We start from the raw sequence: 24,767 nt of genomic DNA, 5'->3' as shown, positions 1-24,767 counted from the left end.
AGCAGGTTGGACCTGACTGGTGTTTAGATAGGAGATCACCAGGAAATACCAGAGCTGTAGACATTACTGGGAACTTGAAAACACATCCTGGAAGGAGGCAGTAGAAAACTATGCCTGTAAAGAAAACTATATGGACATGGCCCTAAAGTTGCTGGTTGCTAAGTTTGACTTGAAGACTCTTCTCCTTGCAAATATTGATGCATGCACACATGTATGACTCTAAAAAGAAAGACAAACTAAAATGGCTTAAGCTGTATATTTTTTTTTATTTTTGGCAATAAATAAAATTATATATTCTATTTGTGATTTACAGATATAATTTTATCTCTTGATTTCTTTTTTCAGTGTCACAAGAATTTCAGTTTCCCTTTAAGGATTTTCCTCCTTGAAATAAACTGTATCTCTTAAGACTCAATAACACAAGAGGGAAAGATGATAAATTCCTTCAGGCACCAGGCTCTTTAGTCCAACGTGGTCCTCCTGGCCATTTGTGTCTCTTTATTACCCTTTCTCAATAAATCAGCTCCTTCAAAAATCTTGAAATCCCTACCATTGCAAAACGAGCACTGGCCTATACTATTCCTCCTGATGGATGGGTTTGTACTTGAATATTAATCTTGGTAACACAACTGGAGCTAGATTGACAGTTTGGTGGAGTTTTCATTAAACAATCTACTAAAAAAGAAAGTTGAGATGATTACAGCACCTTAATGACAATGCTCACAAAGCACTTATCATGAAGATCCAAATATACCCTGTTCCAATCATACTTAGCCATAAAGTTAACCCAGAAAAAAGGGCTTTCCTCAGTAAGCCACGGTTAAGCATACTATGACTTAATGTAATGCCTAACTATAACATGGTTTTCTAACAAAGTATGTGTTTTACAAACAGGAGATCTCATGTTAGCATTTCCACTTAAAGGGATCTGACGCAATAAGTTTGGAAGGACCACTCATCAGTGCAGAAGAGACTGAGATGGCTGGACCAACCTGACTTCATATTTGTCATATTCATATCCTGCCTTTCATTCAGAAGCTCAAGGCAGCAACTCAACTGAAGTTGTTCATTGTGTAGAACAAATTCATACCTGACAGGACAAAGGAAGAAGCAAGAGAATCAAACAAGATCCCTAGGATCATTACCCATCAAAAACTGGGAATACCAAAGAATGTTCAATGTTGCCTTTCACATTTACAATGAATAATATCACTGAGAAGAATATCAAATCAGTTTTACCTACCTCGTATGTAATTCACTTTTATTTATGAATGGTAGTATTGCAAAGAATATTTGTTAGGTGGTCAGCAAATTGAATTTTCAGAATGGGTTTTTTTAAAAACTATATTTGTACAAAAAGTACCCTACAGATTTATAGCTAATTAAAAGGAATCAATTACCTCTAACCTATTAGGATCTGACTACAATATTTGGTGATAGCCTCTTCTTGAATGACTTTATAAGGCAAAACATAAAATATATAAAGACACTAATTTTATCATAACTTTTTAGCTATGATGTTAAATGAAACCTCCATGTTCTGAGATAGTATATCAAATGCTGAGAACAACAAGGAAAGGTACTGTAATTCATTCATATCCTGTTTATAGAATTTCTGGAGAATCTGGCTTTGAATCTACAATACTAATATTTTATATCTTATTTACAAAAAAGCTATCTGGATAATTTCAACAATTACTCTGATTACAATTAAAACATCAACCAAAATAATTATTTCTTATATTTCCCCAATTTTCTCAAATAAAGTTAATATTTATTAAAACACTTATTTTTGCATACCATTTTTTCTTTTTCCCAGTGAATTATTTGTTCATAAATTTTAAATTAAAACATGTTTTAAATATTTGATTAAAAGAACGAAGCTGCATGAAATGCATTCTTTTAGGCTAAAAATGTAATCTAATCTAAGAAACATAAGAGTTTGGAATATCAAAAATATTTCAAACATATTTCAAATAGAAAAAAAAAATCAGTGGCTCTTGGAAGATAACTATTTTAAAGTTTTGTAAAGGCCTTAGGTTTTGTATTTTATTAAATTTCTGAATTTATTTTACACCTACCTAATCCCATTTCATCAATGTGACTGTATATTTAGTGGAAATAGTTCTTCTTACCCATTTAATATTTGCAAAAAGAGATTTAAAAGGCACTTCTGACAAAATATTTTTGTGAAAAAGGGTTTCTGTATCATAAAAGTAATTGGTGCTCTGTTGCTGGTTCCTGTAGCTTACAAAGTACATCACATCTAATTCATGTATATTTTAAAAACCAGAAATAATTTTTATATGGATACAAATGTGCATACATGGATATCCCAACTAATTATAGTTTCTCATTGCCAATTATGCTTTGTGTGCTTTTTATAAAAAAAATGCAAAAGCGATTTTGCTATAGGACAAATTTAACATTTGATATGAATCTGAAAATATTGGCAGATTAATGTACTTTCAAGTGTATTAAAAGGGTTCTTTTCTATGTAATAGTTTCCACCATTTTGTGTGTTTAACTTTTTCACAATTCATTTACCGCTCTATTCCACGCATATTTTTTCTATGGGATGGGGGTACCAAATGGATGGGCAAGCTATTAGGCAGTTCATATCCCTCCAATTTTATCTTGATTAGATGTTTCGCTAATGCAAATTCCTCTTCATCCAACATGCCATCGTTATCACAGTCAGCAAGTTTCCAGATTTTCCCCAACACACTGTTTGGCAGTTTGGAGGTCAACATATCTTTCTTTGCATTGGCCCCAGAGATTCTACCATTGACCGGTGAGAGAGTGTAAAAGATTTCATCATATGTGGGTTTATCTTTGGCAACAATCCATTCTTCCTCATCAGCTCCTTCTTTGGCACCTTCCCCATAGCCATGGTCAAAGGGCCCCGCTGTGGTGCCATCAAACGCCCCACCTTGAACCTTCTGCGTTGGCATGCTGCGTTCTTCCTGTGTAACCAGAGTCATTAAATAAGCCACTTTACTGGCCAGCATGTTATCGACAGCCTCTATCAGTTTTGGTTTTAGCGTATGGAATTTAGTGAAGTCATAGTTCTCCAATTGTTCCTATGAAATGACAAAAACACATTAACAATGACAAGTCAGAATCTTTTCAATAACTTCTTGAAGAAATTATTGATGTTTAGCAAGACTGAAAAAGAGGAACACGGAATGTTAAAAACAACGTTAAAAAGTAAACAATATATCTGAGGAAACAATATTTATCCAGTCTGGTTAAACAGGATACAGAACGAAAATCTGAGTTCATTTCAGAAATAGAAAAGCAACATATCTCTAGGTACAGAATTTCCATCAGCAGCAATCGCCATAATCAATTGAGCTTCAACTCAACAATTCCTATAGAATTATTAGGAACCCAATTATAGTTTCAACATTAGTAACTTCTCACTCCACTAATGCTATTCACAAGTAAGAACTGCACATAAAAAGTATGAAATGCATGTAGTGTATGCCTTCTGGAATTGTTTTCCAAACCTTGACCAGCAGTGGCAATAAGCAGCATCTGGATTTTCTTTTGGGTAAATAAACCACTTATTGCACCCAATGTGTATGCACTGAGAGGTACATGTGAACAGGAGGGAAAGGAGATGTTCTTCCTTGGGTCATGTGATCAATATGTATTGTCAGCATTTTTTTCTGGAAAGTTTTTCTTTGTAGCCCTCAGTCACATCTGGGCCCTTTTGAACTCAATTGTATTTATTGTCCTTTCCTCCCTAATATAAAATTCCTCAATATTCCACTAGACCAGTATTTTTCAAGCTTGGTAACTTTAAGAAATATGGACTTTAGCTCCCAGAATTTCCCAGCTAATTTAGCTCCCAGCTACCATATACATCTGTACTAGAATAAAAAGATTGCAAAAAATCTAGAATTTTCTTCTATCAGCAGGGCCATAAGAAACACCTGCTATTTTCTTTGGGGGGGGGGGGGAATTAATGTGTTGCATTTCAGTGTATGTTTCTGCTCTGTGTATGCTTGTGTAGGAGTACACAGGGAAAACCAGTGGTGGCTGCGTACATTCCACTCAAGGACACAAGACCAGGAATATTCCAAACAATTCTCTAACTGCTATTCCCAAGGGATGAAATGGGGAAAAAGCCTTGGATCTCTTTCACTTGCTCTTCAAAACTCAGTTTTCCCCCTTCCCCAATGAAATAAAAATAATTCAAATGTTCTTCCCCTAAAGTGAATGCAGGAAACAGATGTTTACAGTTGCTACTTTATTTAGTTCAGTGTTGCTTGATGATTTGTAAGACTTCTCCTCAGTGTTTTCTGGAAATGCCAGGACAGAATCTAAAAAGCCCTTCTGTTTTACAGTCCATCTTTCCCTCCTTCCCAAGATGGGTATTACACTTCCAGCTGAAGTTTCCAAGTCTGCTTTTTATGACTGACTAAAAAGACATTAAACTTATTATTCATAGCTCTCAGGAAGGCCTATAGACCCTGAAACTGAAGCTATTTGTCAGTGCATCCGACAAATCTAAGATTTTAGCTCTCTTTTAAATCAGGGCCAAAAGTTTTATACAGCAATCAGATACATTAAAAAAAATATTATTAATTCAAAATTATGTATGTTGGCCATCCTGAGCTAAAAGACAGGATACAAGCATCATCATCATCTTCCTATGTTTGCTTAAGAATCATACTGGTAATAGGTATGTATCATCAAATTTTTAATAAGTGGCTTATGTTTCTCTCTCTTATAAGAGCTCGTTTGCTTTAGCACTTCCATCTCCCCTAGTCTGCAAAACAATAGAACAGTCAATATTTTTTTTTCCTAAAAGGAGTATAGGTAGTTGAGGCAGTAAGGGCAGAACTGAATGCTGATAAGACTGTGAAAGTTTTTCAGTGCAAATATCCCAACAAGAAACACAACCTAACCAGATAAGATTGTTGAAAGCAAATTGCAATAAAAAGGAAAAACGAAAGGCGGCTTAGCCAACAAAGCCAGACAGCTGTCAAACCTTTCTGCAAATCTAAACAACGAAGAGAATCCAGGGAGTAGAATAATTCTTCAACAAACTCAAATAATTCAGAGCCCTTTAAGGGTGGTCTGAATGAGCTGAGACCGAGGGAAGAACTGGGAACCATTAATAGGGGCCGTCCTCAGAATTCAACTCGGTCTGTAGAGCAACGTAGAGACTACCCAGCCTGGATTCTCCTGTCAACTCAATGGAGAATAGTTCTGTGAGAAGACAGAACCTTTTTTTAATAAAGTGTATTGTTATTATCATCATCACCATCATTTTCCCAAGTCCATAGGAAAAACTCGGTAGGTGGATAAAAATACCACATCCAGTCTAAACATCTGGCTGACTGTGTGACTAGCCTTACTTATTTCTGGTCTTGTGTGGGGAGCTCAAAGGATCACGCAGCCATGGATCAGGGTTGGTGCCCCAAAAGTCCTCCCTTTGCCTTTTCAATTGATTTTTAAATGGGGCTTAATTATTTTTGCCAGCCTCTAAAAATATTTGTTTTGAAATTTTAATTCTAAGGTTTTAATGTTTACATACTGTTACATATTCTGATATTTTACTGTACATTACCCAGAGTCCCCCTTTGAGGGAGATGGGCAGTTCAGAAATGTGAAAAATAAATAAATATTTTTTTTAATCATAATGTATATCCCCCCAATAATTGTGGGCATTAAAATTGAAGCTAGGTGGAGATATGGAATTATTATCATGTATGCAACTTTGAACAGATAATTTGTTGTTTGGTAGCTTATTTACTTATATGATTTGGTCTACTGAGACAATACCTGCATTTTCTTGACTTCAGGGAAATCTCCTGGTGAAATCTGATACTCCTGCTGTAGCTGACGATAAATTTCAGGTAATTTGTTGATCAATTCCTTTCTTTTGTTTTCTTTTCCAAATACTGAAGGCATTTCTTTTTTCAAATAGCTGATTATATAAGCATGTACCTAAAAAGAGTAATTTGTTTTAAAAAATATGTTTATGTATTCATTTATTTATATTTATGAATCAATAAATGAAAATATATTTATTTACATGTATCTATGTATATTTCATGTAAATAAATTAAGCATACACAAATCCATAAAGGAATCTGTAAAGGTGAATCATAGGCGTTTAATGAAAATCTGATATTCCAAAATAGCGCCAACATAGCTCTGAAAAGAATTCGCAACTTCAAAATATACAACCAGAACCAGAATCTTACATAAAACTGAGGATTTTACTAAGTTAGGAAATTAGAATTATACATAAAATACAACGGATATCAAATTGCAGCAAAATCCAGTAAAAATATTTGTATTTCTAGAAGCGTTTCATCAGAAAATGAGTTCTTAAGTATGTCAAGCAAATATTTATGTCTAACTATGTATGGAAGAATGTGTAAGAAAAAATAATAATAGTAATAGTAAACTTAAGGACTGTTCAACTTTTGAGAGGAAATAGGGAAAAAAGAAAGGCTTGAATTAACTCAAGATCAAAACTGGGAGCAACTTCTAAAGAAAAAGACAACAGCATGCTTTAATTCAGATTGTTTGTTGTGTTGAAAAACATTAAAAACATATATAAAAAAATAGTTTAAGGAGTAATAAGTAACATGAATTAGTACAAAATAGTTCCTGGCCTTGTCCGCTCTCCAATATGGTGGAAGTTGGCTTAACTTCCACCAAAAATGGTGGCTCAACCAAGGAAAAAGTATAGGGATCCCCTAGATGGCAGGTACCCTTTCTCTTCAAATCCTGGAACTTAGGACTATAGGGCAAAAGCTGCATTGCTCCACTGTAGCCAAAAATCAGGAGGAATCTGGTTGCTGTTCTTTTTTTTTTTCCAGATTCACCCATTTTATTAAAAGGCAGAGGCTTTCAGGAACTGTAGCTCACTTCTTTGGGTCACTTCATTACTCTGTGCATCTGAACTACAGTTCCAGAAACTAAATGCTTTTTAATAAAATGGGTGAACCACCTGACTCCTCCTAAATTTTGAAATTAGGACAGGCCTTTAATCCCTTCAGCAGGAAATTATGTATAAGTTAACAGGGAAATAATTGTTAAAGTAACAGAAATAAGTGTTTTTCCTTCTTTGTCTTTCCAGCTTCATAATCTTTTTCGATTACTGACAGATAGGATCTCTATCATTACCTTAAACACTGTTTACTGAGATAGCCACATTTGGAAAGCTCAGCCGGATGTTCAGAATTATAGATTATGTAATCATGTTTGGAATTATAGGTTAGTAATATATGTGCTTGTATATGCATATAACTGATTCTCTCTTTTAGCTAATACTCTATATATTACTTAACAACTACTTGTATGATTCCATGGTTAGACAATGTTTGCAATTTTACAAACATTACCAGACAAGTTCTTAGAACTATTGTGTTACATAAACTGTTTCAACTCCTTCCCTCAAAATGACGCTATAGAGCACTGCGCACCAGAACAACTAGATATAAGAACAGTTTTTTCCTGAAAGCCATCACTCTGCTAAACAAATAATTCCCTCAACTATTTACAAAGTCTGCACTACTATTACTGTTAATCTTCTCATCACTCCTTATCATCCATCCCCTCCCACTTGTGACAGTATGACTATAACTTTGTCGCTTGTATCCTTACCATTTATATTGACTGTTTCCTAGTATGATTTGATTGCTTATTGTACCCTATGACTATCATTAAGTGTTGTACCTTATGATTCTTGACTCTTGACGATTGTATCTTTTCTTTTATGTATACTGAGAGCATTTGCACCAAGACAAAATTCCTTGTGTGTCCAATCACACTTGGCCAATAAAGAATTCTATTCTATTCTATTAAAAGAAGGCAATAAAGCTGAGGAACATCAATCTGAAAAGTATACTGCCACGTTTCAGTAACGTTTATCTTGTGCCTTTGCCAAACTGAAATGGACTTCCCACTACATGCTATTTTAAAAGCTTCTTACCCCATTGTGGATGCCCATGGATTGATATCTGTTGTACTTGGATGCAGATAACATCACATATTGATATTGACAGCAACTGCTATCTATAGATGCAACATATATGCATGAATGCTTTCAAAGAAAACGAATGAAATCATGTTCTAATTTTGAAACAAACAAGATGAAAGAGCTTCCACCTATTCTTAAATGCCAGGAAAATCTCAGGGGAATGCCTGCAGCAGTTAGTACAATATTAAGGGGTCTTAATAATTACCTAAATAGGAGTTGCGCAAGCACAGTGTCTGTTCAAAAACTTTTACAAAGTTGTTTATTTAAACATTTATGTAGCCGCCCTTCTTCTAACCAACTCTAGGCAGTTCCTAATCAAATATATAATTATATATAATCTACATAATTCCTCCTTGTGAGTCTAGAATATCTCAGTTACAAGAAAGAGTGAAACAATGACTGGAATAAAAACAGAAGAGTGTATCATAATGAGCAAGAGTCACAGCTTCTGTATTTAGAATTACCATGGAAAAAAGCCAAGACTACTGAACTGAAACTACAACGTTCTTTGCATACCCTTACGAAGCATAATTAAAATTCCTCTCTATGAAAGGTAAATCTTATTTTATAATCACCATGTGTCATGCTCCTGTCAGAGTCTGAATCCAAGGAGGAAGCCGAACAGCTGACAGGGAGCAGAAGTGTGGCTCCATTGGCTGTGGAGGAAACTGGGTAAGGGCAAAGTCTGGCTGGGCAGAGCAGGGGAGAGGTACAACAAGGGAGAGGGGGTTCAGAGGAAGACCCAGGCCCACCCCCTCTTCATCCCAGGACACAGGGAAGAACAGAGAAGAGAGCAACGTGGGTTGCGTGGCTTACAGGGGAGGAAAGGGCCCTGATTCCCTTCATTAGGCACACCTGGGAAGATGTTTAAAGGAGAGGAGCGAAGAACGGCATTTCTGGGAACAAACGTGAGTTTATCTTGTGTTGACTGTGGTTATCCTGGCATCCTCCCAACCGGTATTGAAATTTCAGTTCAGTGGCTACAAATTCCACTCCTGCCTGTCTCCTGCTTGTACAACATGACACCTAATTACATCAAGCAGTTTATACCAGGTACTGACAGAAAAGCACAATCCCACGTGTAAGAAAAGAAAAAGGACCGAGACAAAGAAAGAAATTAAACTGAATTAGAATGCCTATATTTGTATATACAACTTTCTACATACAAGTTTACAATAATGTATACTATTTTACGTAAATTACATTATTAACTTTAAAATTAATATTAAAATAATGTATATTTTATATACATCAAATTGATCCAGCCAATTTCCTTCCATTTATTACTGCTTCAGGTCCTGCAGTAATAAATGCTCCTAAACATATTACAGAAAATGAAAATAAAATAAATTGTTTGTACCCCACTCCTTATTCATGATGTTAGCATTTCCCTGACAAAAAACTTCCAGCATTTTTTATGTAAGGTTTATGTAAGGTTATTGAGCCATCTTTCTCCACAAAAGACCTAAAGCCCAGAAGCAGGACCAGACAGAAGATCCTGCAATCAGGGAAAAGACTTGTCACAAGTTTCATAAAACTGAATTAGAAGCCAAGATGATATATTTTCAGGCCTTCTTGCCTAATTTTACTGGTTGGTTTAGAGAGAGAAACTGATCCAAAGTTATCCAAGGTCAATGAATGAGTGGAATGTGGAATGAGCCTTCTGAATCCTGCACAACTGCTGCAGCTTAAGATGCGGGCAGGAGAAGAGAAAAAAAATAAAATGCTTTAAATGCTGGCTCCTTGATTATATTGAAGTAGGAAATTTCCATTGCAGCCTAAGGAATTTGATTTCTTTCCTTAATAAAACAAATAAAAGGGCTTTTGGGTAAGGATCTATGGTGGACTAAATGCCCTTGAAAGAATGGGAAACGCAATGTGGTGGACCCTGGTTACTAGATAGTGAGTCCGGTGCAGTCTTTTCGAATAAAAAGAAATCATGAGATTGTCTGCTTGCAGAAGGGAGGAAGATTGATTTTTACTCTTTCCCTTGCAATTAAGGCACTTTCACTTTTGGATTACAATATTACAATGACAACCACCAGAAAACAGTGGCAAAAACAGCAGAAGGGAGAAAAGGACCACTAGATAGTTGAGAGTAAATATACTCTCAACTTGCAGAGAGTATATTTCTTATTTGGCATTTTCTGGCCACAAAGGAATAATCCTTTAATTATTTATTGTAATAAGAAATTCCTTAAAAGTTATTGCTGTTGTTTTTAAATGCAGAGACTCCTGGGTGCCATTAAAGGCATAATTTTCTAATGGTAGAACAAAAAGGAAAACAAATATAACTGTAAATGTAAATAAAGGTTTGATACATCAGGAAAGAAAGAAAACAATAACACCTCTCAAAATTTCTATCATGGAAGACAATGGATTCCCTTTCCAGTGACCATCAACACTCTAGTCTACTAGGTGTCTATCTCTCCCACATGGAAAGTTAAACAACAATCATAATGACATTTCTGTGACTTTATATAGATGGCCAATTATTGCGCTGTACATAAAAATGGCAAGTCAGAAAATCAGCCACATCAGTCAGTAGCTAATATATTACACCCCACCTTACCTTTGCAAGCCGTGACCTCTTGATCAGATCATTCAGTTTTCTCACTGTTGCTTTTTGTGGAAGGTTCTGAATGTCTTGGAACAGATCTTGTGCCTCTACCTCAAATAATTTTCGGTTCTCTGTGTTTTGCAGGGGCTGAGCCCAAAAAGAACCAATATAAACCCGCAATACCTCTGGAGTATTAATTACTTTGCCCAAGGACCACATGAGTGCACCATATACTCTCATTAACTGCTGGGTGTCCACTTGATCAGCCTTATTCAACACCACTCGTATCTTATCATCCTGACCCCGGAATGCCTTGATTGCTTCTGAGAATTCATCAGAAATATCAAGTTTATGGGCATCAAATAAAAGGATGATACGATCAACCCGCTCAGCAAACCACTGCAGGACATGACAGAAGTCGTAACCTGAACAAAAAGAAACAAAACAAAAAAAAACAATAAATAGGAAAAGGTGATGAAATATGATTTTGCTCACAGTTTATCAACATAACTCTAGTGGGATGAAGACATAATTTTGTAATGCTTAAATGAGTAGATTTCAGACACTACAGTGGTGGCCAGTTCAGCTTGATTCTGCACTTCAAATAACTTTCATGAAGAGCTATTCAGAAAGACTGTTCACAACTTTATGGTTCTGAACATGAACCTAAAGCAAATGTTAGTCATAATAAAAATGTAGAATTACATAGATTGTCAATAATACAGAGAATAATTACACATACAGTGGCTGCCACAAGCATGTATCTTACTCCAAAAAATTAACTCTATAGTTACAGAAAGCAGTCAACCCCTTACTTGATTAAGTATTGACCACAGTATTGAATCAGGGCAATGTGTCCTAAGTAGGTGAATGTTATATAGTCATATCAAAACTAAATTACAAAATTTACAAATTATTGGTTGGATATTCTCAAAGTTGCATACAACAACTACCTGTTCCTTCAATTCTGTCTTTCCATTTTTGCGCATACAATAGTCTTGCTGCTGTCAACATGTATAGTAACATGGAAGAGTGGATGTAGAAGTTGATGGAGTTGACTGAAATGGCAAAACTGACTACTCTGATTAAAGACAAAAACGTAAGTACTTTTGTTTCCACATGGAAACCGCTTCAGATATTTGTGCTTGATGTGGAAAATAATGTAATTTTGACTTTGGGTTTTACAGATTGATAGCTCTTTATAGAAATGACTTGTTCTTATTATTATGGAAAAACAAACAGCTGTGATTTGATATTAATGCCCTCTTCTATTGCAACAGAGAAAGTCAGAAATCAATGCTTCGTTTTCTTTTCTTTTCCCTACCTCTTCTCACTTCTCTCTCCCCCGTCCTTCTCCCCCTTCCCAGCTCTTTTATTTACTTTTGTATTTTGTATTTTTCAATATTATAATTAAATGTTTGAAAAAAAATGTATATTGAATTTTCAAAGTAGTCTTAATCATTATAAATGCTTCACATATATTATTTAGTTCTAACCTTTACAGTAACCCTGTGCAGTCAGTTGAAGCTTTTTCTTTATATATTTCAAAGTCAATTACTTTTTAATACAATGAACATTATAATCAAAGGAAAATTTCCAATCTTTCAATTCAGAGAGGGTAATGCAAGAGAGGATAAAACACGGATTTAATAAGGTATCTAGCAGATAGTGGCTTAGAACACTGAAAGAACATATAGGAACATGACTGGACAAAAGGGGAATGGTATGTCCAATGTCTCTTCTATTATTTGAATTATTTTATTTTTTAAAACAATAATCCTAAATCTATTTTTTTTTTTGTGGTGTGCCTGTTGCCAAAGAAAACTTTTCATATAAAAAACTCACCTCTACTGATGCGCTGCTTCTCTCCTGAAAGAATACCAGGGCTATCTATGATGCTGATGCTCTTCAGAACCTGATTGGGTAATTGAGCACACATGAACCTACATGGAAAAGGGAAAATCTTGGTTACAGAACATTTGGGAAAAGCCTTTCCCTGTATTTAAACTAACAGTGATAGACATCCTCAATCAAAGCATAAAAGGTGGTGATTCATTTTGTCCAATTTCTGTATATAAAATGATTCAAACATTAAACCTCCTGAACATTTGGAGAGTATGAATATTTCTCTCCATAAGAGAGGGAATTCTACTTAGACCAGGATCCTTGTCATGGAGAAACTGTATGTGAACATGGTGATTCACATGTACGGCTCTTTTCACATCCATATGTCCACCCATGATCAACAAGCATGATTCTAACTTCCATTCCAACGTATTACATGTTCAATAACCCATGTTCCCATCATAAAACTAGAAACATGGCATTATTTTATTGTTGGAGTTTTCTCTTTAAAGTATTCCAAAATATAAGTATTTTTTTTATTTCCTGAAAAATTGTAGGCCATTTTTGTTGTGCTTATAATTAGTGCAGTTATTTGTATCTTGTTTTTAGGCAAGTAAGGAATATATATATGTATATGTATACTATATGTATACATTACATATATTATATCCATATTATATATGCAATAGGACATTTTAAAGTAAAAAATAATAATTTCTGGGATATGTCAGTGTGTAACATTGACGATAAAGAAGGAAGCCAAGCAAGTTTATTGTGTACCCTTTGCTTGTCTATTACCATCTTTCTTTAGGAACTCTCTCCATAGAAGCAAGTGGATTAGTAGCTGGGAAGAGTCCAGTTATTTATCGGATACAATTCCCCAAAGGAGTTCAAAGTTGTTTCAAACTCTCATCAAATAGAATTGTAGATGCCCCTATTAAGATGATAGCAATTGTACAGAAAAACACATGGAAACTGATTAAAAGAGAAGATGCATTATTTTATTTATTTATTTATTTATTTATTCATTCATTCATTCATTCACTCACTCAGTTAATTATTCAATTTTATTGACCACCCATCTTACTACAGGGTAAGTGGGTGGCTTACTGTTATTAACTTGAGATAGATAAATATAGAGAGATGGTATAAAGTATCTCTGAAATTTTATTTTTCATATCCAGAATTAGACTTCTCTAATGATTTGCACTGGATTATAACTTCAATATTATAGAGTTATTAGCTAGCTTATCTAGGAATGATAGATATGTTGCTTAATACAACTGGGAAACATTACACTGTAGAAGAACGCATAAAGAAAACAGAAGAAACTAAGGGACTGTTCCCAGAAAAGAAATGTAATTGAAAAATTGCAGGATACACATTGACTATGGACAGATTTTAAGCCAAATACTCTGCAAGATTTATTGATATGTTGGTGTAAACTTAATTGACACAATTAATAAAAATATAACAAAATTAATGATTTTATTTATTTAACCATACTGTTAAGCTATGCCAATTCACAATATTGTAGACTATGCCATGTAATCTAGGTATTGTACAATATGTTAAAATACAGTAAAAAGCAAAATAGAATATATTGTATTTTGGATATGATAGCTTTTTTCAATTTGAAATGATTCTTAATTTTTTAAGAATATTTTCTGCAGACTTTTTACCAGGCTACAAAATAGAGCTTTACAAAATCAAGCAAAGAACAATGCAATTAAATTTTATTTTAAAAATTGTTCCTATTGTTCTTCTGGTGCGTTTATTTGGTGGCTGAAAAAGACAAGTTTATGAGAAGACTGTGTCCTTTATACCAACTAAACAATCACACTGTGTTTTACATTTTCTGGATGCCAAGAATGTAGTAGTGACAGGTTTTACATGAAAAACAAGAACTGCAGTTATGTATAGAGACAGCACTGTAATACACTCAAGTTGTTGTGAGCGATTATGGGCAATAAGAAAAGAGATTTTTCAGTAGTGTATAAATAAGCTCTTTGGATTCTAAACTAGAATTATGCGTAGCGGTTTGCCTTTTTAAGAAAGCTGCAGAAACATTATTCCACAATTGACTGCATTCTCCCACAATTCTTGTTGGGCTACCAATAAAATATAAGAATTAGCATTAAAAAAAATCTGGGCTGATAAATGCACCATCAGGGAACAATATTTTGATTGTGTTACACTAGAACAAAAACCAATTAAAGTTCTTTTCAGAGAAAAAAATTTTTAAGAACGAAACTGACCTGGCTTTGCCCTCTGGCCTGGGGGATCAGAGAATTGTGCAGAAAATGTTTAATGTTAATGTTTAATGTGTTTAAAATGTTTGTACTGTTCTTGAATAGCTGAGCTCTCCCAGTGATTGCTCTGCGTGGCTTTTAATTGATTTTAACATTTGCATTATAATAATATAATATATGTTCCAAAAAATAAAAAACATTAAAACAGCCACACAGATATTATAATGCAAATGTTAAGATCAATTAAAAGCCCTGCAGAACTTGGTGTGTGTTTTTTTTCCAAAAATACAAAATTAAAACATATATATCCCAAATAAAAAAATATATACCAGATATACCATCTGTTTTGTGTGTGTGTGTGTGTATAGCTGTCCAGTCATCAATGCGAAAAAAATTAAATTAAAAAAACAACTGGAAAGGGACTTTTTACGTATATTTACAGAACCAAATATATTTAGCCACAGAGGCAGAACAGGGATTTAGAAAAACTGGAAGAAATGAAAGTAAACACCAGAATACTGATGAAGTAAGGCAAGGAAGAATTTACCAGTTTTTTATCCTTTTTATGAGAGCAGAATTGGAGCTTGTGGACTCTGGAAAGAGTGGCTCTTATTTTAGGAATGAGAATTAAATGAAAAACAACTTTATAAATCTGTAGCTCACACAGTGCATTTTATTCCTTCAATAGCTGTCTTTTAATATAAAAAAGTAAAGTTAAGGAATATTTTGGGTTAATCAGAATAAGCATTGAAACCATTTTAATCTTTGCATATTTTATTGATCTAATATCTTGATTGAGACTCTTGTCATCTTTCATTTGGGAATTCAGTGTGGTGTATACAGAACTCCGTCCACCATTTCCCTCCATAATAATAAATTTGACAAGTACACTAAGCTAAGAAACAGTAGTCTGCTGAAGTTATCAAAGTATTCCCATGAGTGAGGATGTGGACTTGAACCTGATTTCCCCAATTCTAGTTCAACAGCTTTCTGTCCCTTTAAAAAGACTAGAAAACTCTTTCAAAATGTGCAGATTATATCCTACAACCTGAAAAACACTACTACATCTAAGTCTGCCTCCTAACTTCTTGCTTTTTTATACTTCAGTTCCCTTACATGAATCTGGAAGATAGAATAATAGAAATTTATGCTATTTTTTACTAAGATATCATTAATTTTATTAGCTTTCGCTTAAAATGTTACCGGTCTACATTTATTACACAGTTATATAGACATATTTATATAAGCCTGTAAACAAAGGAATTTATGACTCTTTTGGAAATGTATGTATCTGTATATGTCATGCTGGTTGGAAGACAGAGGCTAGAAATGGCACACAGAAGTTTGATTATTCAGCAGCACAAAAATGTTATTAGATATATGCATCAATTCCTTACCTATTCAAGAACGCATTTCCAAAACGGCTGAGTTTGCGGAATGGCTTTTTGGGATCCACCACAAGAGCGTTTCCTGGAGTACTCCCTTCAGTATCTCCATACATGACAGCAATAAAAGAATCTGTAGTTGGTTCAGGGCCAATTCGCATCCCTGGAAAATCTTGCTCCAAGAGGTACCTAATTACGATGCAAAATATAATAAAACAATATTAAAAACAAATTGAGAACAAAGCATTAAGGTCTATTCTTCTAAGGAAAGGCTAGGACATAACTAAGTGAAGCCACCCTGACTATAGATTTCCACAATTATGATTATGTGGCAATTATGCCACTAAGACATCGTTTTTTAAATATTTTGTAGTTTGTAAATTTATCAATGACTGCAAAATCTATGAATAAATTAAATCTGCATTCAGTGGGACACAGAAATAAACATGGATTCTGCAACCATTCAAAAGAGATTTGGCCAATTGGCTTAATATAAAATTCACTGGAATAAAAATATGCTAGATGTTTTAAATTAAAAAAAAACAATGCAGCATTTTTAAATATAAGTTTAAAGGCTTTTCTGATAAATTATTAGTCAGATTAATGACTTTGTATCTGACTTCTTTCATTTTTATCTGGATCACCAAATTCATCATCAGTGCCTCTTCCCTTTCCTGTTCAACTAAATAATAAGCCAACTTTTGATGTCTTACATCCTTTTCCACTTTTTATTTGAAATAAATAGACAGGAGAGGAAATGTTTTCATTCAATGTGTTTCTGAATACTGCAGGCCAGGGAACAAATAGCTTTTATCCTTACTAATGCATGAAATACATACTCAAATGTTGAGGTTTATAAATTAGTTTTGCTATCTGTATAAGTGCTTCTTGGTTTCATAGAATAAGACCAAGTGACCATGTTTGGCAAATTGTGACAGTGCAAGAAAATAAAGAATATAAAATGATTGCTTGGCAGATCTTCTCCCAAATGTTTAATACTTTAAGAGATTACATAAATACCAGTCTTTTAACAGCTGTAATAAAAACTAAAATAATCTAATTCTGATAAGTCATGCAGCATTATTTCCATTTTCCCTCAATCTTGTATAATTCACATGACAGCAATTTCCTCCCTTTCCACATCCCAGAGACAATTACCTAGAAGTATGCTATTATCTTTTCCCCTGCTGTAGCCACAGAGGAGACAATGGCAGAATAAGAGATACTGAAGAGATAATTCTGCCTGGCATTCTATTGCAGTGCTGAGGTCATGCATTCCTATAGTTCTCAACCAGCATTTGAAGAAGTCCAGGCTGGGAAAATCTATTCTATTATACATTTCCAGGAAAATGAATAGTTACAGATCCTATATATATGGTATAGGTACATTATACAGATAATTCAGGTTTTTTTAAAAATATTTCATCCAACCCATTCTATGCCGAAACCTTGAGTGGGACTTACATCTTCATCTACTTCAACACATGAAACCATAGGTGGGGTGCCTTTATACATCTTTGACTGGTATATTAATTCCATTCTTTTCCAAGCAGAAGGATGTGATTCATTTCTTCATTATCTCTACACTAAGTTATTGCAAGGTGCCATAGTTGGGGTTGCTCTTGAAAACTACTGCAGATTTGGCTGCAAGCTGATGGGTGCTAGCTCATTTGGAACCTAACACCTATTTTGCAGTGTTGCACTGGTTTCCAACAGACTTCTAAGGTTTTATTTATTTACTAGTCATACCTAAGGACTTTAGATATTTAATCATCAAGATCAATGTAGAATAAAAAGCAACTCTCTGAAAAATAAATAGAAGAAACTGACATGAAAACAATAAACAGAAAATATACAAAACCATTGAATCATCTGACTTACAAAATCAAAGCCACTCTCTCTTGAATAGATTATTGTAAAGGATAATTTAAGGTCCTGTACTTTCTTTTGAAGAAGTATATACAAAGTTTTCTTATTTCAGGAATTGGTTCCTGTTCATCTTGTGATTTATTAAGATACTAAGAGCCTTATTGCGCATATACCTACTATGGTCCAGCACATCCTATACTTATGCCCTTGATTTTATTACTCAAATGCAGAGAACATTGTGGGATGGAGAGGGAAGGGCTGTCCATTACTGTATCCAATTATCTCTTAAATGAAATTGTTGTCACTGCAGTAATTTAGACAGTTATGCAAAGTACATAAATTGATGCACATGAAATAAAAATATAGTAATGCAACTACACTATATAAACTGACATAAATGACATAAAATATTTAAATTGTCTGGGACATTTGCGAACAACAGAGTTTTGTTCTTTGTTTCAGCATGAAGCCCCAGAGAATAACATTTTGTCCATTACATTCAAATCTGTTGAATGAAGGATCAGAGAATTAAGATTTTACTGTAATCCCAAATCATCACAAGTAAATTGACTAGCTATAGTTTTTTCACAGTCATAAAACAAAATAAATCATAGAAGAAAAACCAAATAGGTGACATGAATATGAAGAAGGAAAAACTGAAAAGAGACCAGAGGAAAGGGGAATCTCATTGTACACATCCTAACTGCAGCAAGAATTATTTTTGCACAAAATTGGAAGAACGATAAAATACCATCAGAAGAGGCTTCAATTCAAAAAATAATGGACTGTGCTGAACTAGACAAATTCACGATAGAACTAAGAGGCAAGGATGACCGTGATTATTATGAGATATGGGATAGGTGGTATGAATGGATGAAGAAGATAAAAATGATGTATAGTCACAAATGAGAAATATGTATATACAATGACACATATACTGTTAATAGAAATGAGAGTTTTGTATTTTTGATTTTAAAGAATAAAAATTTATTAAAAGAAAGAAAATGTGAACATAGTTTTACACAAAGAATTTCTTTAGCAGCTGATGTGTTTGTGTTTCAGATTGACTTTATTTGTATTTTGTTATGTTTTTGTTTTACTACTTACTTGGAAGACTCAATCCTTTTAAGGTATAAGAAGCATCAATCATGTTTTCATTTGACTGTAGTGAAATCACAGACCTGTCTTCAACACACCCATATCAGAGAGCAACATAGCACAGAAGCTCCATAATACAAATTAAAATAAATATTGTTTCAGTACCGGCCTAAATAGATTATCTTATAGAATTACCATTCCACTCCAACAATTGTCCAGACCTGCAGACCCAAAGCAAACAGAGCGAATAAGGGATAAACAAACTACTCCATGCAGAAAGTGTTTCATGCATGGAACAGTTGATTTAGTAGTCTTCAAATATACTCATTTCGAATATTTTGATATGTATATTGAACCAACACTGGATGCTTCTGCTTTGAGTCTGGACTTTAATGCTGTTCTTGCAGACAGAAGCGGTTATGAAAGAGGTAAGAGTGGACAAAACTCAACCCTGAAGGGTTTTGAAATGCTGTTCTTGCAGACAGTAGTAGCTATGAAGGAAGTTAACAGTGGAAGAAAGTCAACCCTGAGGGATTTTGTTGATGGTATATGTGCGCACTGGTCGTACCAGCTTTGCTCTACTTAATCCTTAAAATCATTCCCAGATCTCTCTGGATTTTTTTTTTCCTGCCCAAACACAGAACAACAAAAGTATCCCTAGTTTTGTTTCTGTTGAACTTCAGCTGATCTGGAATAGTCAGCCACAAATTCTGGAATGCAATGGTTCATTTTGAATGTGAAATAAAGTATACTGTCTTTTCCATGCACAACCTTTTATTAAAACTCTACTCAGTTACAAAGCTGACTAACAACTATTTTTGTTGTACAAGCATAAAAGGACAGCAGATGTTGGCTGAAGAGTAAGAATCCTGTTTGAAATAAAATTTGTGACATGAGGCTTCGAAGGAAGTCTCATCTTAATAAAACAGGAAGATAGGCAATCATAGCAGAAATACAGTAATTAGGAGTCATTAAGGGTGCATAGATATTCTCAATTGCCTTCTCAATCAAGAAGGCTAATACATATATCAATATACAATATAGAAAAGATTGATAATGTGGGCAACAGATGAATAAAATGATGCATACTGGTGGGCCCACCTAATAATTTTTCTCCACTTCATGAAAGTATTTGTGAAACTCACTGCTATTAACTTTTCTAAAGAAAACAGTCTATACAATTCTGTTAGGATCAAGCAATCTGCACCGATTCAGCTGGAAAAAATGTATTAATATATACAACTATTATGAAAAGACAAAGTCTTAGTTCACCAGCTCAAACAAGACCTAGATGACAATGAAGAACAAGGAGACTTATGGCTAGTCCTCAAAGTTGCAGCCTTATCAGCAAATAAAATTCCTTCTCTTTCAGTTCCAGCGGTGCCAAACTGTCTAATTCCCTTTCCAGTTTATAATTTCTATTTTACTCTCCATCTTAATATGTTTTACATTTGCTTTATACAGATTTTCATCTTCTCAACTTTTTCATTCCTTTCATCTTTATAAGTTTTTCATCCATTCTTTTTCCAAAAGCTGTCACTCAATTTAGTATCAATTGATTAGGAACTTATTGCTGAATATCTGAAACATTTTCTGAAGCTAATCTGATAGAATTCTTCTTTCTACCGGTTGCTTAATTGATCCTCTCCTCTTTTTTGCTGTTTTTGTCATTTTTCTGTGGTCATCACTGTAATATTGCAATCCAAAAGTGAAAATGTCTCAATTGCAAACAAAAGTATAAAAGGGAAGGTTCCCCCTTTTTTCCTGTTTCGTCTTTCTGTGCCCTTAATACTCATATCTCAAATGGCACTTGGTATTCTAATATTTATATTAAAAACTGATCATTAGATTTTATCTTAATAAAATTTATTCTTCATTTTGAAAATGACTAGGTAGACGAATATATCTAGCAGAAAACCTGAAACACACACAAACTAATCCAGATTTAGTTTGTTGAGCTTTTTTTTCTTTTTAAAGCACACAATTCTGTGAAAAACTGTATTACAGGGGTGTCAAACTCATGTTGTCATGGTGACATTACATGGCATATTGGGACTTCCCCCCTTCGCTAAAACATGGGTGTGGCCAGCATGTGATGCATCCGGCCCATGGGCCTTGAGTTTGACAGCCTTGCTATAATACGAAACTTCAACCACAGACTTGTTAAAACTTCATGAGATGATTCCTATAACACTCATCCCAAAAGAAACCAGAGCCTTCAGTTCAATCAACATCAGTCTCACTGCTCTTTAGACTTAAGCCAGTTCACCTTCCAACAGTATCAGTAAATCCAAATATAAACAAGTGGCAGTATATATAAAAAAAGTATATAAAAAAACAATGACTCCTTAGGCAACTGAAATTCTACCACATTAGCTCTGCTAAATAATTACTTCACTAACTGCTGATGAAATGAATGTGTCAATTTGAAGTTAACAAACTCTTCTTATCTTGAAGTTAAGAATAGAACTTGCTAGGCTTCCTACTGGGTATAAAACTAAAGAAAAAAAGAAGCAGATAACTGAATGATGATTACCAGGAAGGAAAACATTTAAAAGCAGAAGCATTCTAACAGGACTTCAGTTCTCATAAAACCCCTAAAACCCATACTACCTGGGACATGAAGTCCAAAGGTTATGGGAGACCACCACATTGAAAATTACTATATTTAATATCAGTCATTTAAATGAGACACAATGAGAGGACGATGACGAATGTCTGCAGTGAGTATTAATCACAGGAAAAGGAAGCACTAGAGTCATGCAGATAACATAGAAAAGGTAAAAACTGTTCTCCTGAGGTATTACTATTACTAGAAATCCCAAAAGTGCTTTTCCAAAAGGCAACTGGACTTTCTTCTCCAGCTATCTTGTGGAAAAGCTCCTTTGAGACAATCATGACCTGGATGACAGAGAATCTCCACAGACAATTACTAGAAATCTGGGACTAAAGCCCAATCGTCTGTAAAGACCATTCATGAATTATTAGATTGTAAACATAAAGACATAATGACACATCAAGAACTATGATGCTAAATTATTTTCCTAAACTTTAATTTAATTTGCAATTTAATATTGAGCTTTTGTTCTTTAGAGCCTGGAATTTAGCAAAGAGATTATTTTATAGAAAATATTTTTCTTGATATTATGAAATGGGTTCAGAATATGAAATCTTAGTTGTTTTTGAAGTTTGTATGTTTTAAAAAATGAAAAGGTGAAGCAAAGTTTCCACATAGGCTAAATTTAATGACCACCTAAAGGACTGCATTAATTCCATATTGATACAAATGGATATCTTGTGGATCCTACTTCTTTATACTCCTGTCATATTTATAGCTAAATTTCAATCATTATATATGTAAGGAATTTTTAACTGGATACCTACCATTGTTGTTTGTGTAGTTATGAATTTTTAAAAGGCTGTGGATTGTGAAACATAGCTTCCTTTCTGATTATATTTCATTATGTGGATGAGATAATTGAAACGTTTTCTGTAGAAGTTATTATTAAAGGCTAATTAAATATTGAAAAGAGCAAGGTGGCCTGTAATAAATACTATCTGTGATGTATAAATTGGGAGGTTTACATGTATGTGCATGCAATATTGCCAGAATGAGTGATAATAAAACTCTTAGATTCCCTTAAAGCTTAGCTTTAAGTTTTTAAAAGGAGAGCATTAAAAGATTTTAACTTAAGGCTACTTGGAAAGGTAATTAAGAGTAAAAAGTAATTAAAATACTACTCAGGTATCTTGAGACATTGATCCAGATGGAAACATATACTAGAAATAAATTTATGTTGATGTTTAGAGCAATGTAATACTAAACAAAGTTATATCTAGTTAGCTATCTTCAATATATTCTCAATAAACCTATAAATGGAAAATGATCACATTTGACATACGTCTAAATGTGCCATGTAACTGATATCCTATACTACCAAAAAATTTTACCCGGAAATCTGTCTTAAATTTATATAGCCAAACATTTAACAGATATGTAGTAGCAGGCTGCAAAGCCTGATCTCCAGACAGCATATAATGTTCAATATTATAGTTTTTTGGGTTTTGGTTTCCTTATTTTTAACTTTTATTATGCATGAAACAATATAGTAACCATTTCTTTAAAATGTATACTTTTCTGCATATTATGTACTGTTACATATTTTCTTTATTCAACTGTAGGAAAGATTCACAATTTATAAAACATTACAAATACTAGATCATCTAAATAAACGCCCCTAGATAGAAACACTAGCATAACAATCTAATCCTATTAAAGTTAAATGCTTCTAAAGGGCATTTCCATTCACAAAGAGTGGTCTTTCTTGCACAAAGCCATAATACGATTTGCAAACCACATTTTACAGTTGAGAATGTCATGTAAACCCAAGGCTAGTTAGTTAAGAAAACTGTAGATAAACAAGCCCTGGCTTACTGCAATACATGATGTCACAGGGGAACACTTTGTTCCCTTGACAATGTTCGTACCTGACCACGCATAATCTGCTGCTACTGATAAATGTTTGAATCCATCATCTTCTTGGCCTAGCCATCGTGTTTAGGATCGGGCAAGTGGAAGTCAAATAGAAAACGTGGTAGGTGTTGGACCATATGTCACAGCCGGCAAATACATGGTTTTCAGCTTAGCAAGGGAAGATAAACGTGCGGGTAGACCCACCTCTTCCCGACGCAAATCCCACCAGGGATAATGCGGCAGAGAGCTTATTCTTGGGGTCTTCCGAGAGTTACGAGAGACTACGCCAGAAACAGCAGGAAGGGGCCCAGGCTAACGCGCCATAATCGCTCTGGGAGGAAACCCCGAGCGCCTTTTTTTTTTTTTTACCTGATAAAAGTGGTCTTCCCGGTGCTGTATTGACCCACGAGGAGGACCATGGGCTTATTGTCGAAGTCTGCATCCTCCAGGGCGGGCGAGTGGAATTCATGAAAGCGGTAATGCTCCTCCAGCGGAAGCAGCTTCTTCGCGTAAAGCTCCTTCAAACCGCCGGTCACCGTCTCCACCACGTCGTGGTTTTCGCCGGGCTTTTGGCGCCCGCTTTGCTTCAGCCAGCTGAACATGCCGATGGTTGCTGCTGGCGGCCGCTCCCCAGCCGCTCGCTAGCTCGTTCGTTCGTTCCTTCGTTCTCCCGCCTGGGCTGCCACCAGACTGAAAGGCCGACCCGGCAAGCAGTGAACCCCGCCCTTCCTGGTTCACTCTGCGGTGGCCTAGCTGAAGGGGAGGGACGTCCTGGGGCGGAGGCTGGGAGCGCCGCGGTGCTTTGCTCCATGTCTCCCTCTCTCTCCTCTTCATCCTCCGTCCTGGAAAGCGGGTCCGGCGGAGACTTTTAATAAACCACGAATTTTATGGCATATTAGGTGATAGGAGCCAGCCTGGGCAGCTTATCGTTCGGCGGGACTTGAAACCAGGAAATTAGGTCAATTAAATTAAACTAAGTTTAATTTATCAGGAATCAACGTGGAAGAAGGGCGATCTCTCCTTCCCAAGAGCAGGGTCGGCTATATCAGCTTTCCCCGCACTATCGGAAGGGGAGAGGTCAATGGGTAGTTTTGCTGCTTCTGCTCAATGACCCGCGAAAGGGCGACCAGAGGCCCTCTTGATTAGTACAGTAGCAGCCCATCTAGTCACACTTAGTACAGGCGGAGGAAAGGAATCTCCGATACTCTTAGGACCCAGCTGTCTGAAAGCGGTCCGCGGTCATGGGGAGTGTCGGTCTGACAAAAGGGCGGCG

The 24,767-nt window shown here is 35.0% G+C and overlaps 1 protein-coding gene across 1 annotated transcript; it reads right to left on the bottom strand.

Annotated features, from left to right (window-relative positions):
- Nucleotides 1-246: 246 nt before the first annotated feature.
- On the bottom strand, nt 247-24,256 carry EHD4 (EH domain containing 4). The gene is made up of 6 exons (XM_026709722.2): nt 23,864-24,256; nt 16,066-16,242; nt 12,417-12,514; nt 10,584-10,996; nt 5,800-5,964; nt 247-3,083 (listed from the first exon to the last, which is right to left on the bottom strand). The coding sequence occupies exons 1-6, from the start codon at nt 24,094-24,096 to the stop codon at nt 2,544-2,546; spliced, it is 1,626 nt and encodes a 541-aa protein (XP_026565507.1). The 5' UTR covers nt 24,097-24,256; the 3' UTR covers nt 247-2,543.
- Nucleotides 24,257-24,767: the final 511 nt, after the last annotated feature.

This window comes from Pseudonaja textilis, chromosome 1 (genome assembly GCF_049901715.1).
Source record: "Pseudonaja textilis isolate UNSWEBS1 chromosome 1, rPseTex1.2, whole genome shotgun sequence".
Lineage (NCBI taxonomy): Eukaryota > Metazoa > Chordata > Lepidosauria > Squamata > Elapidae > Pseudonaja > Pseudonaja textilis.
This window is presented reverse-complemented; position numbering and strand designations above follow the sequence as displayed.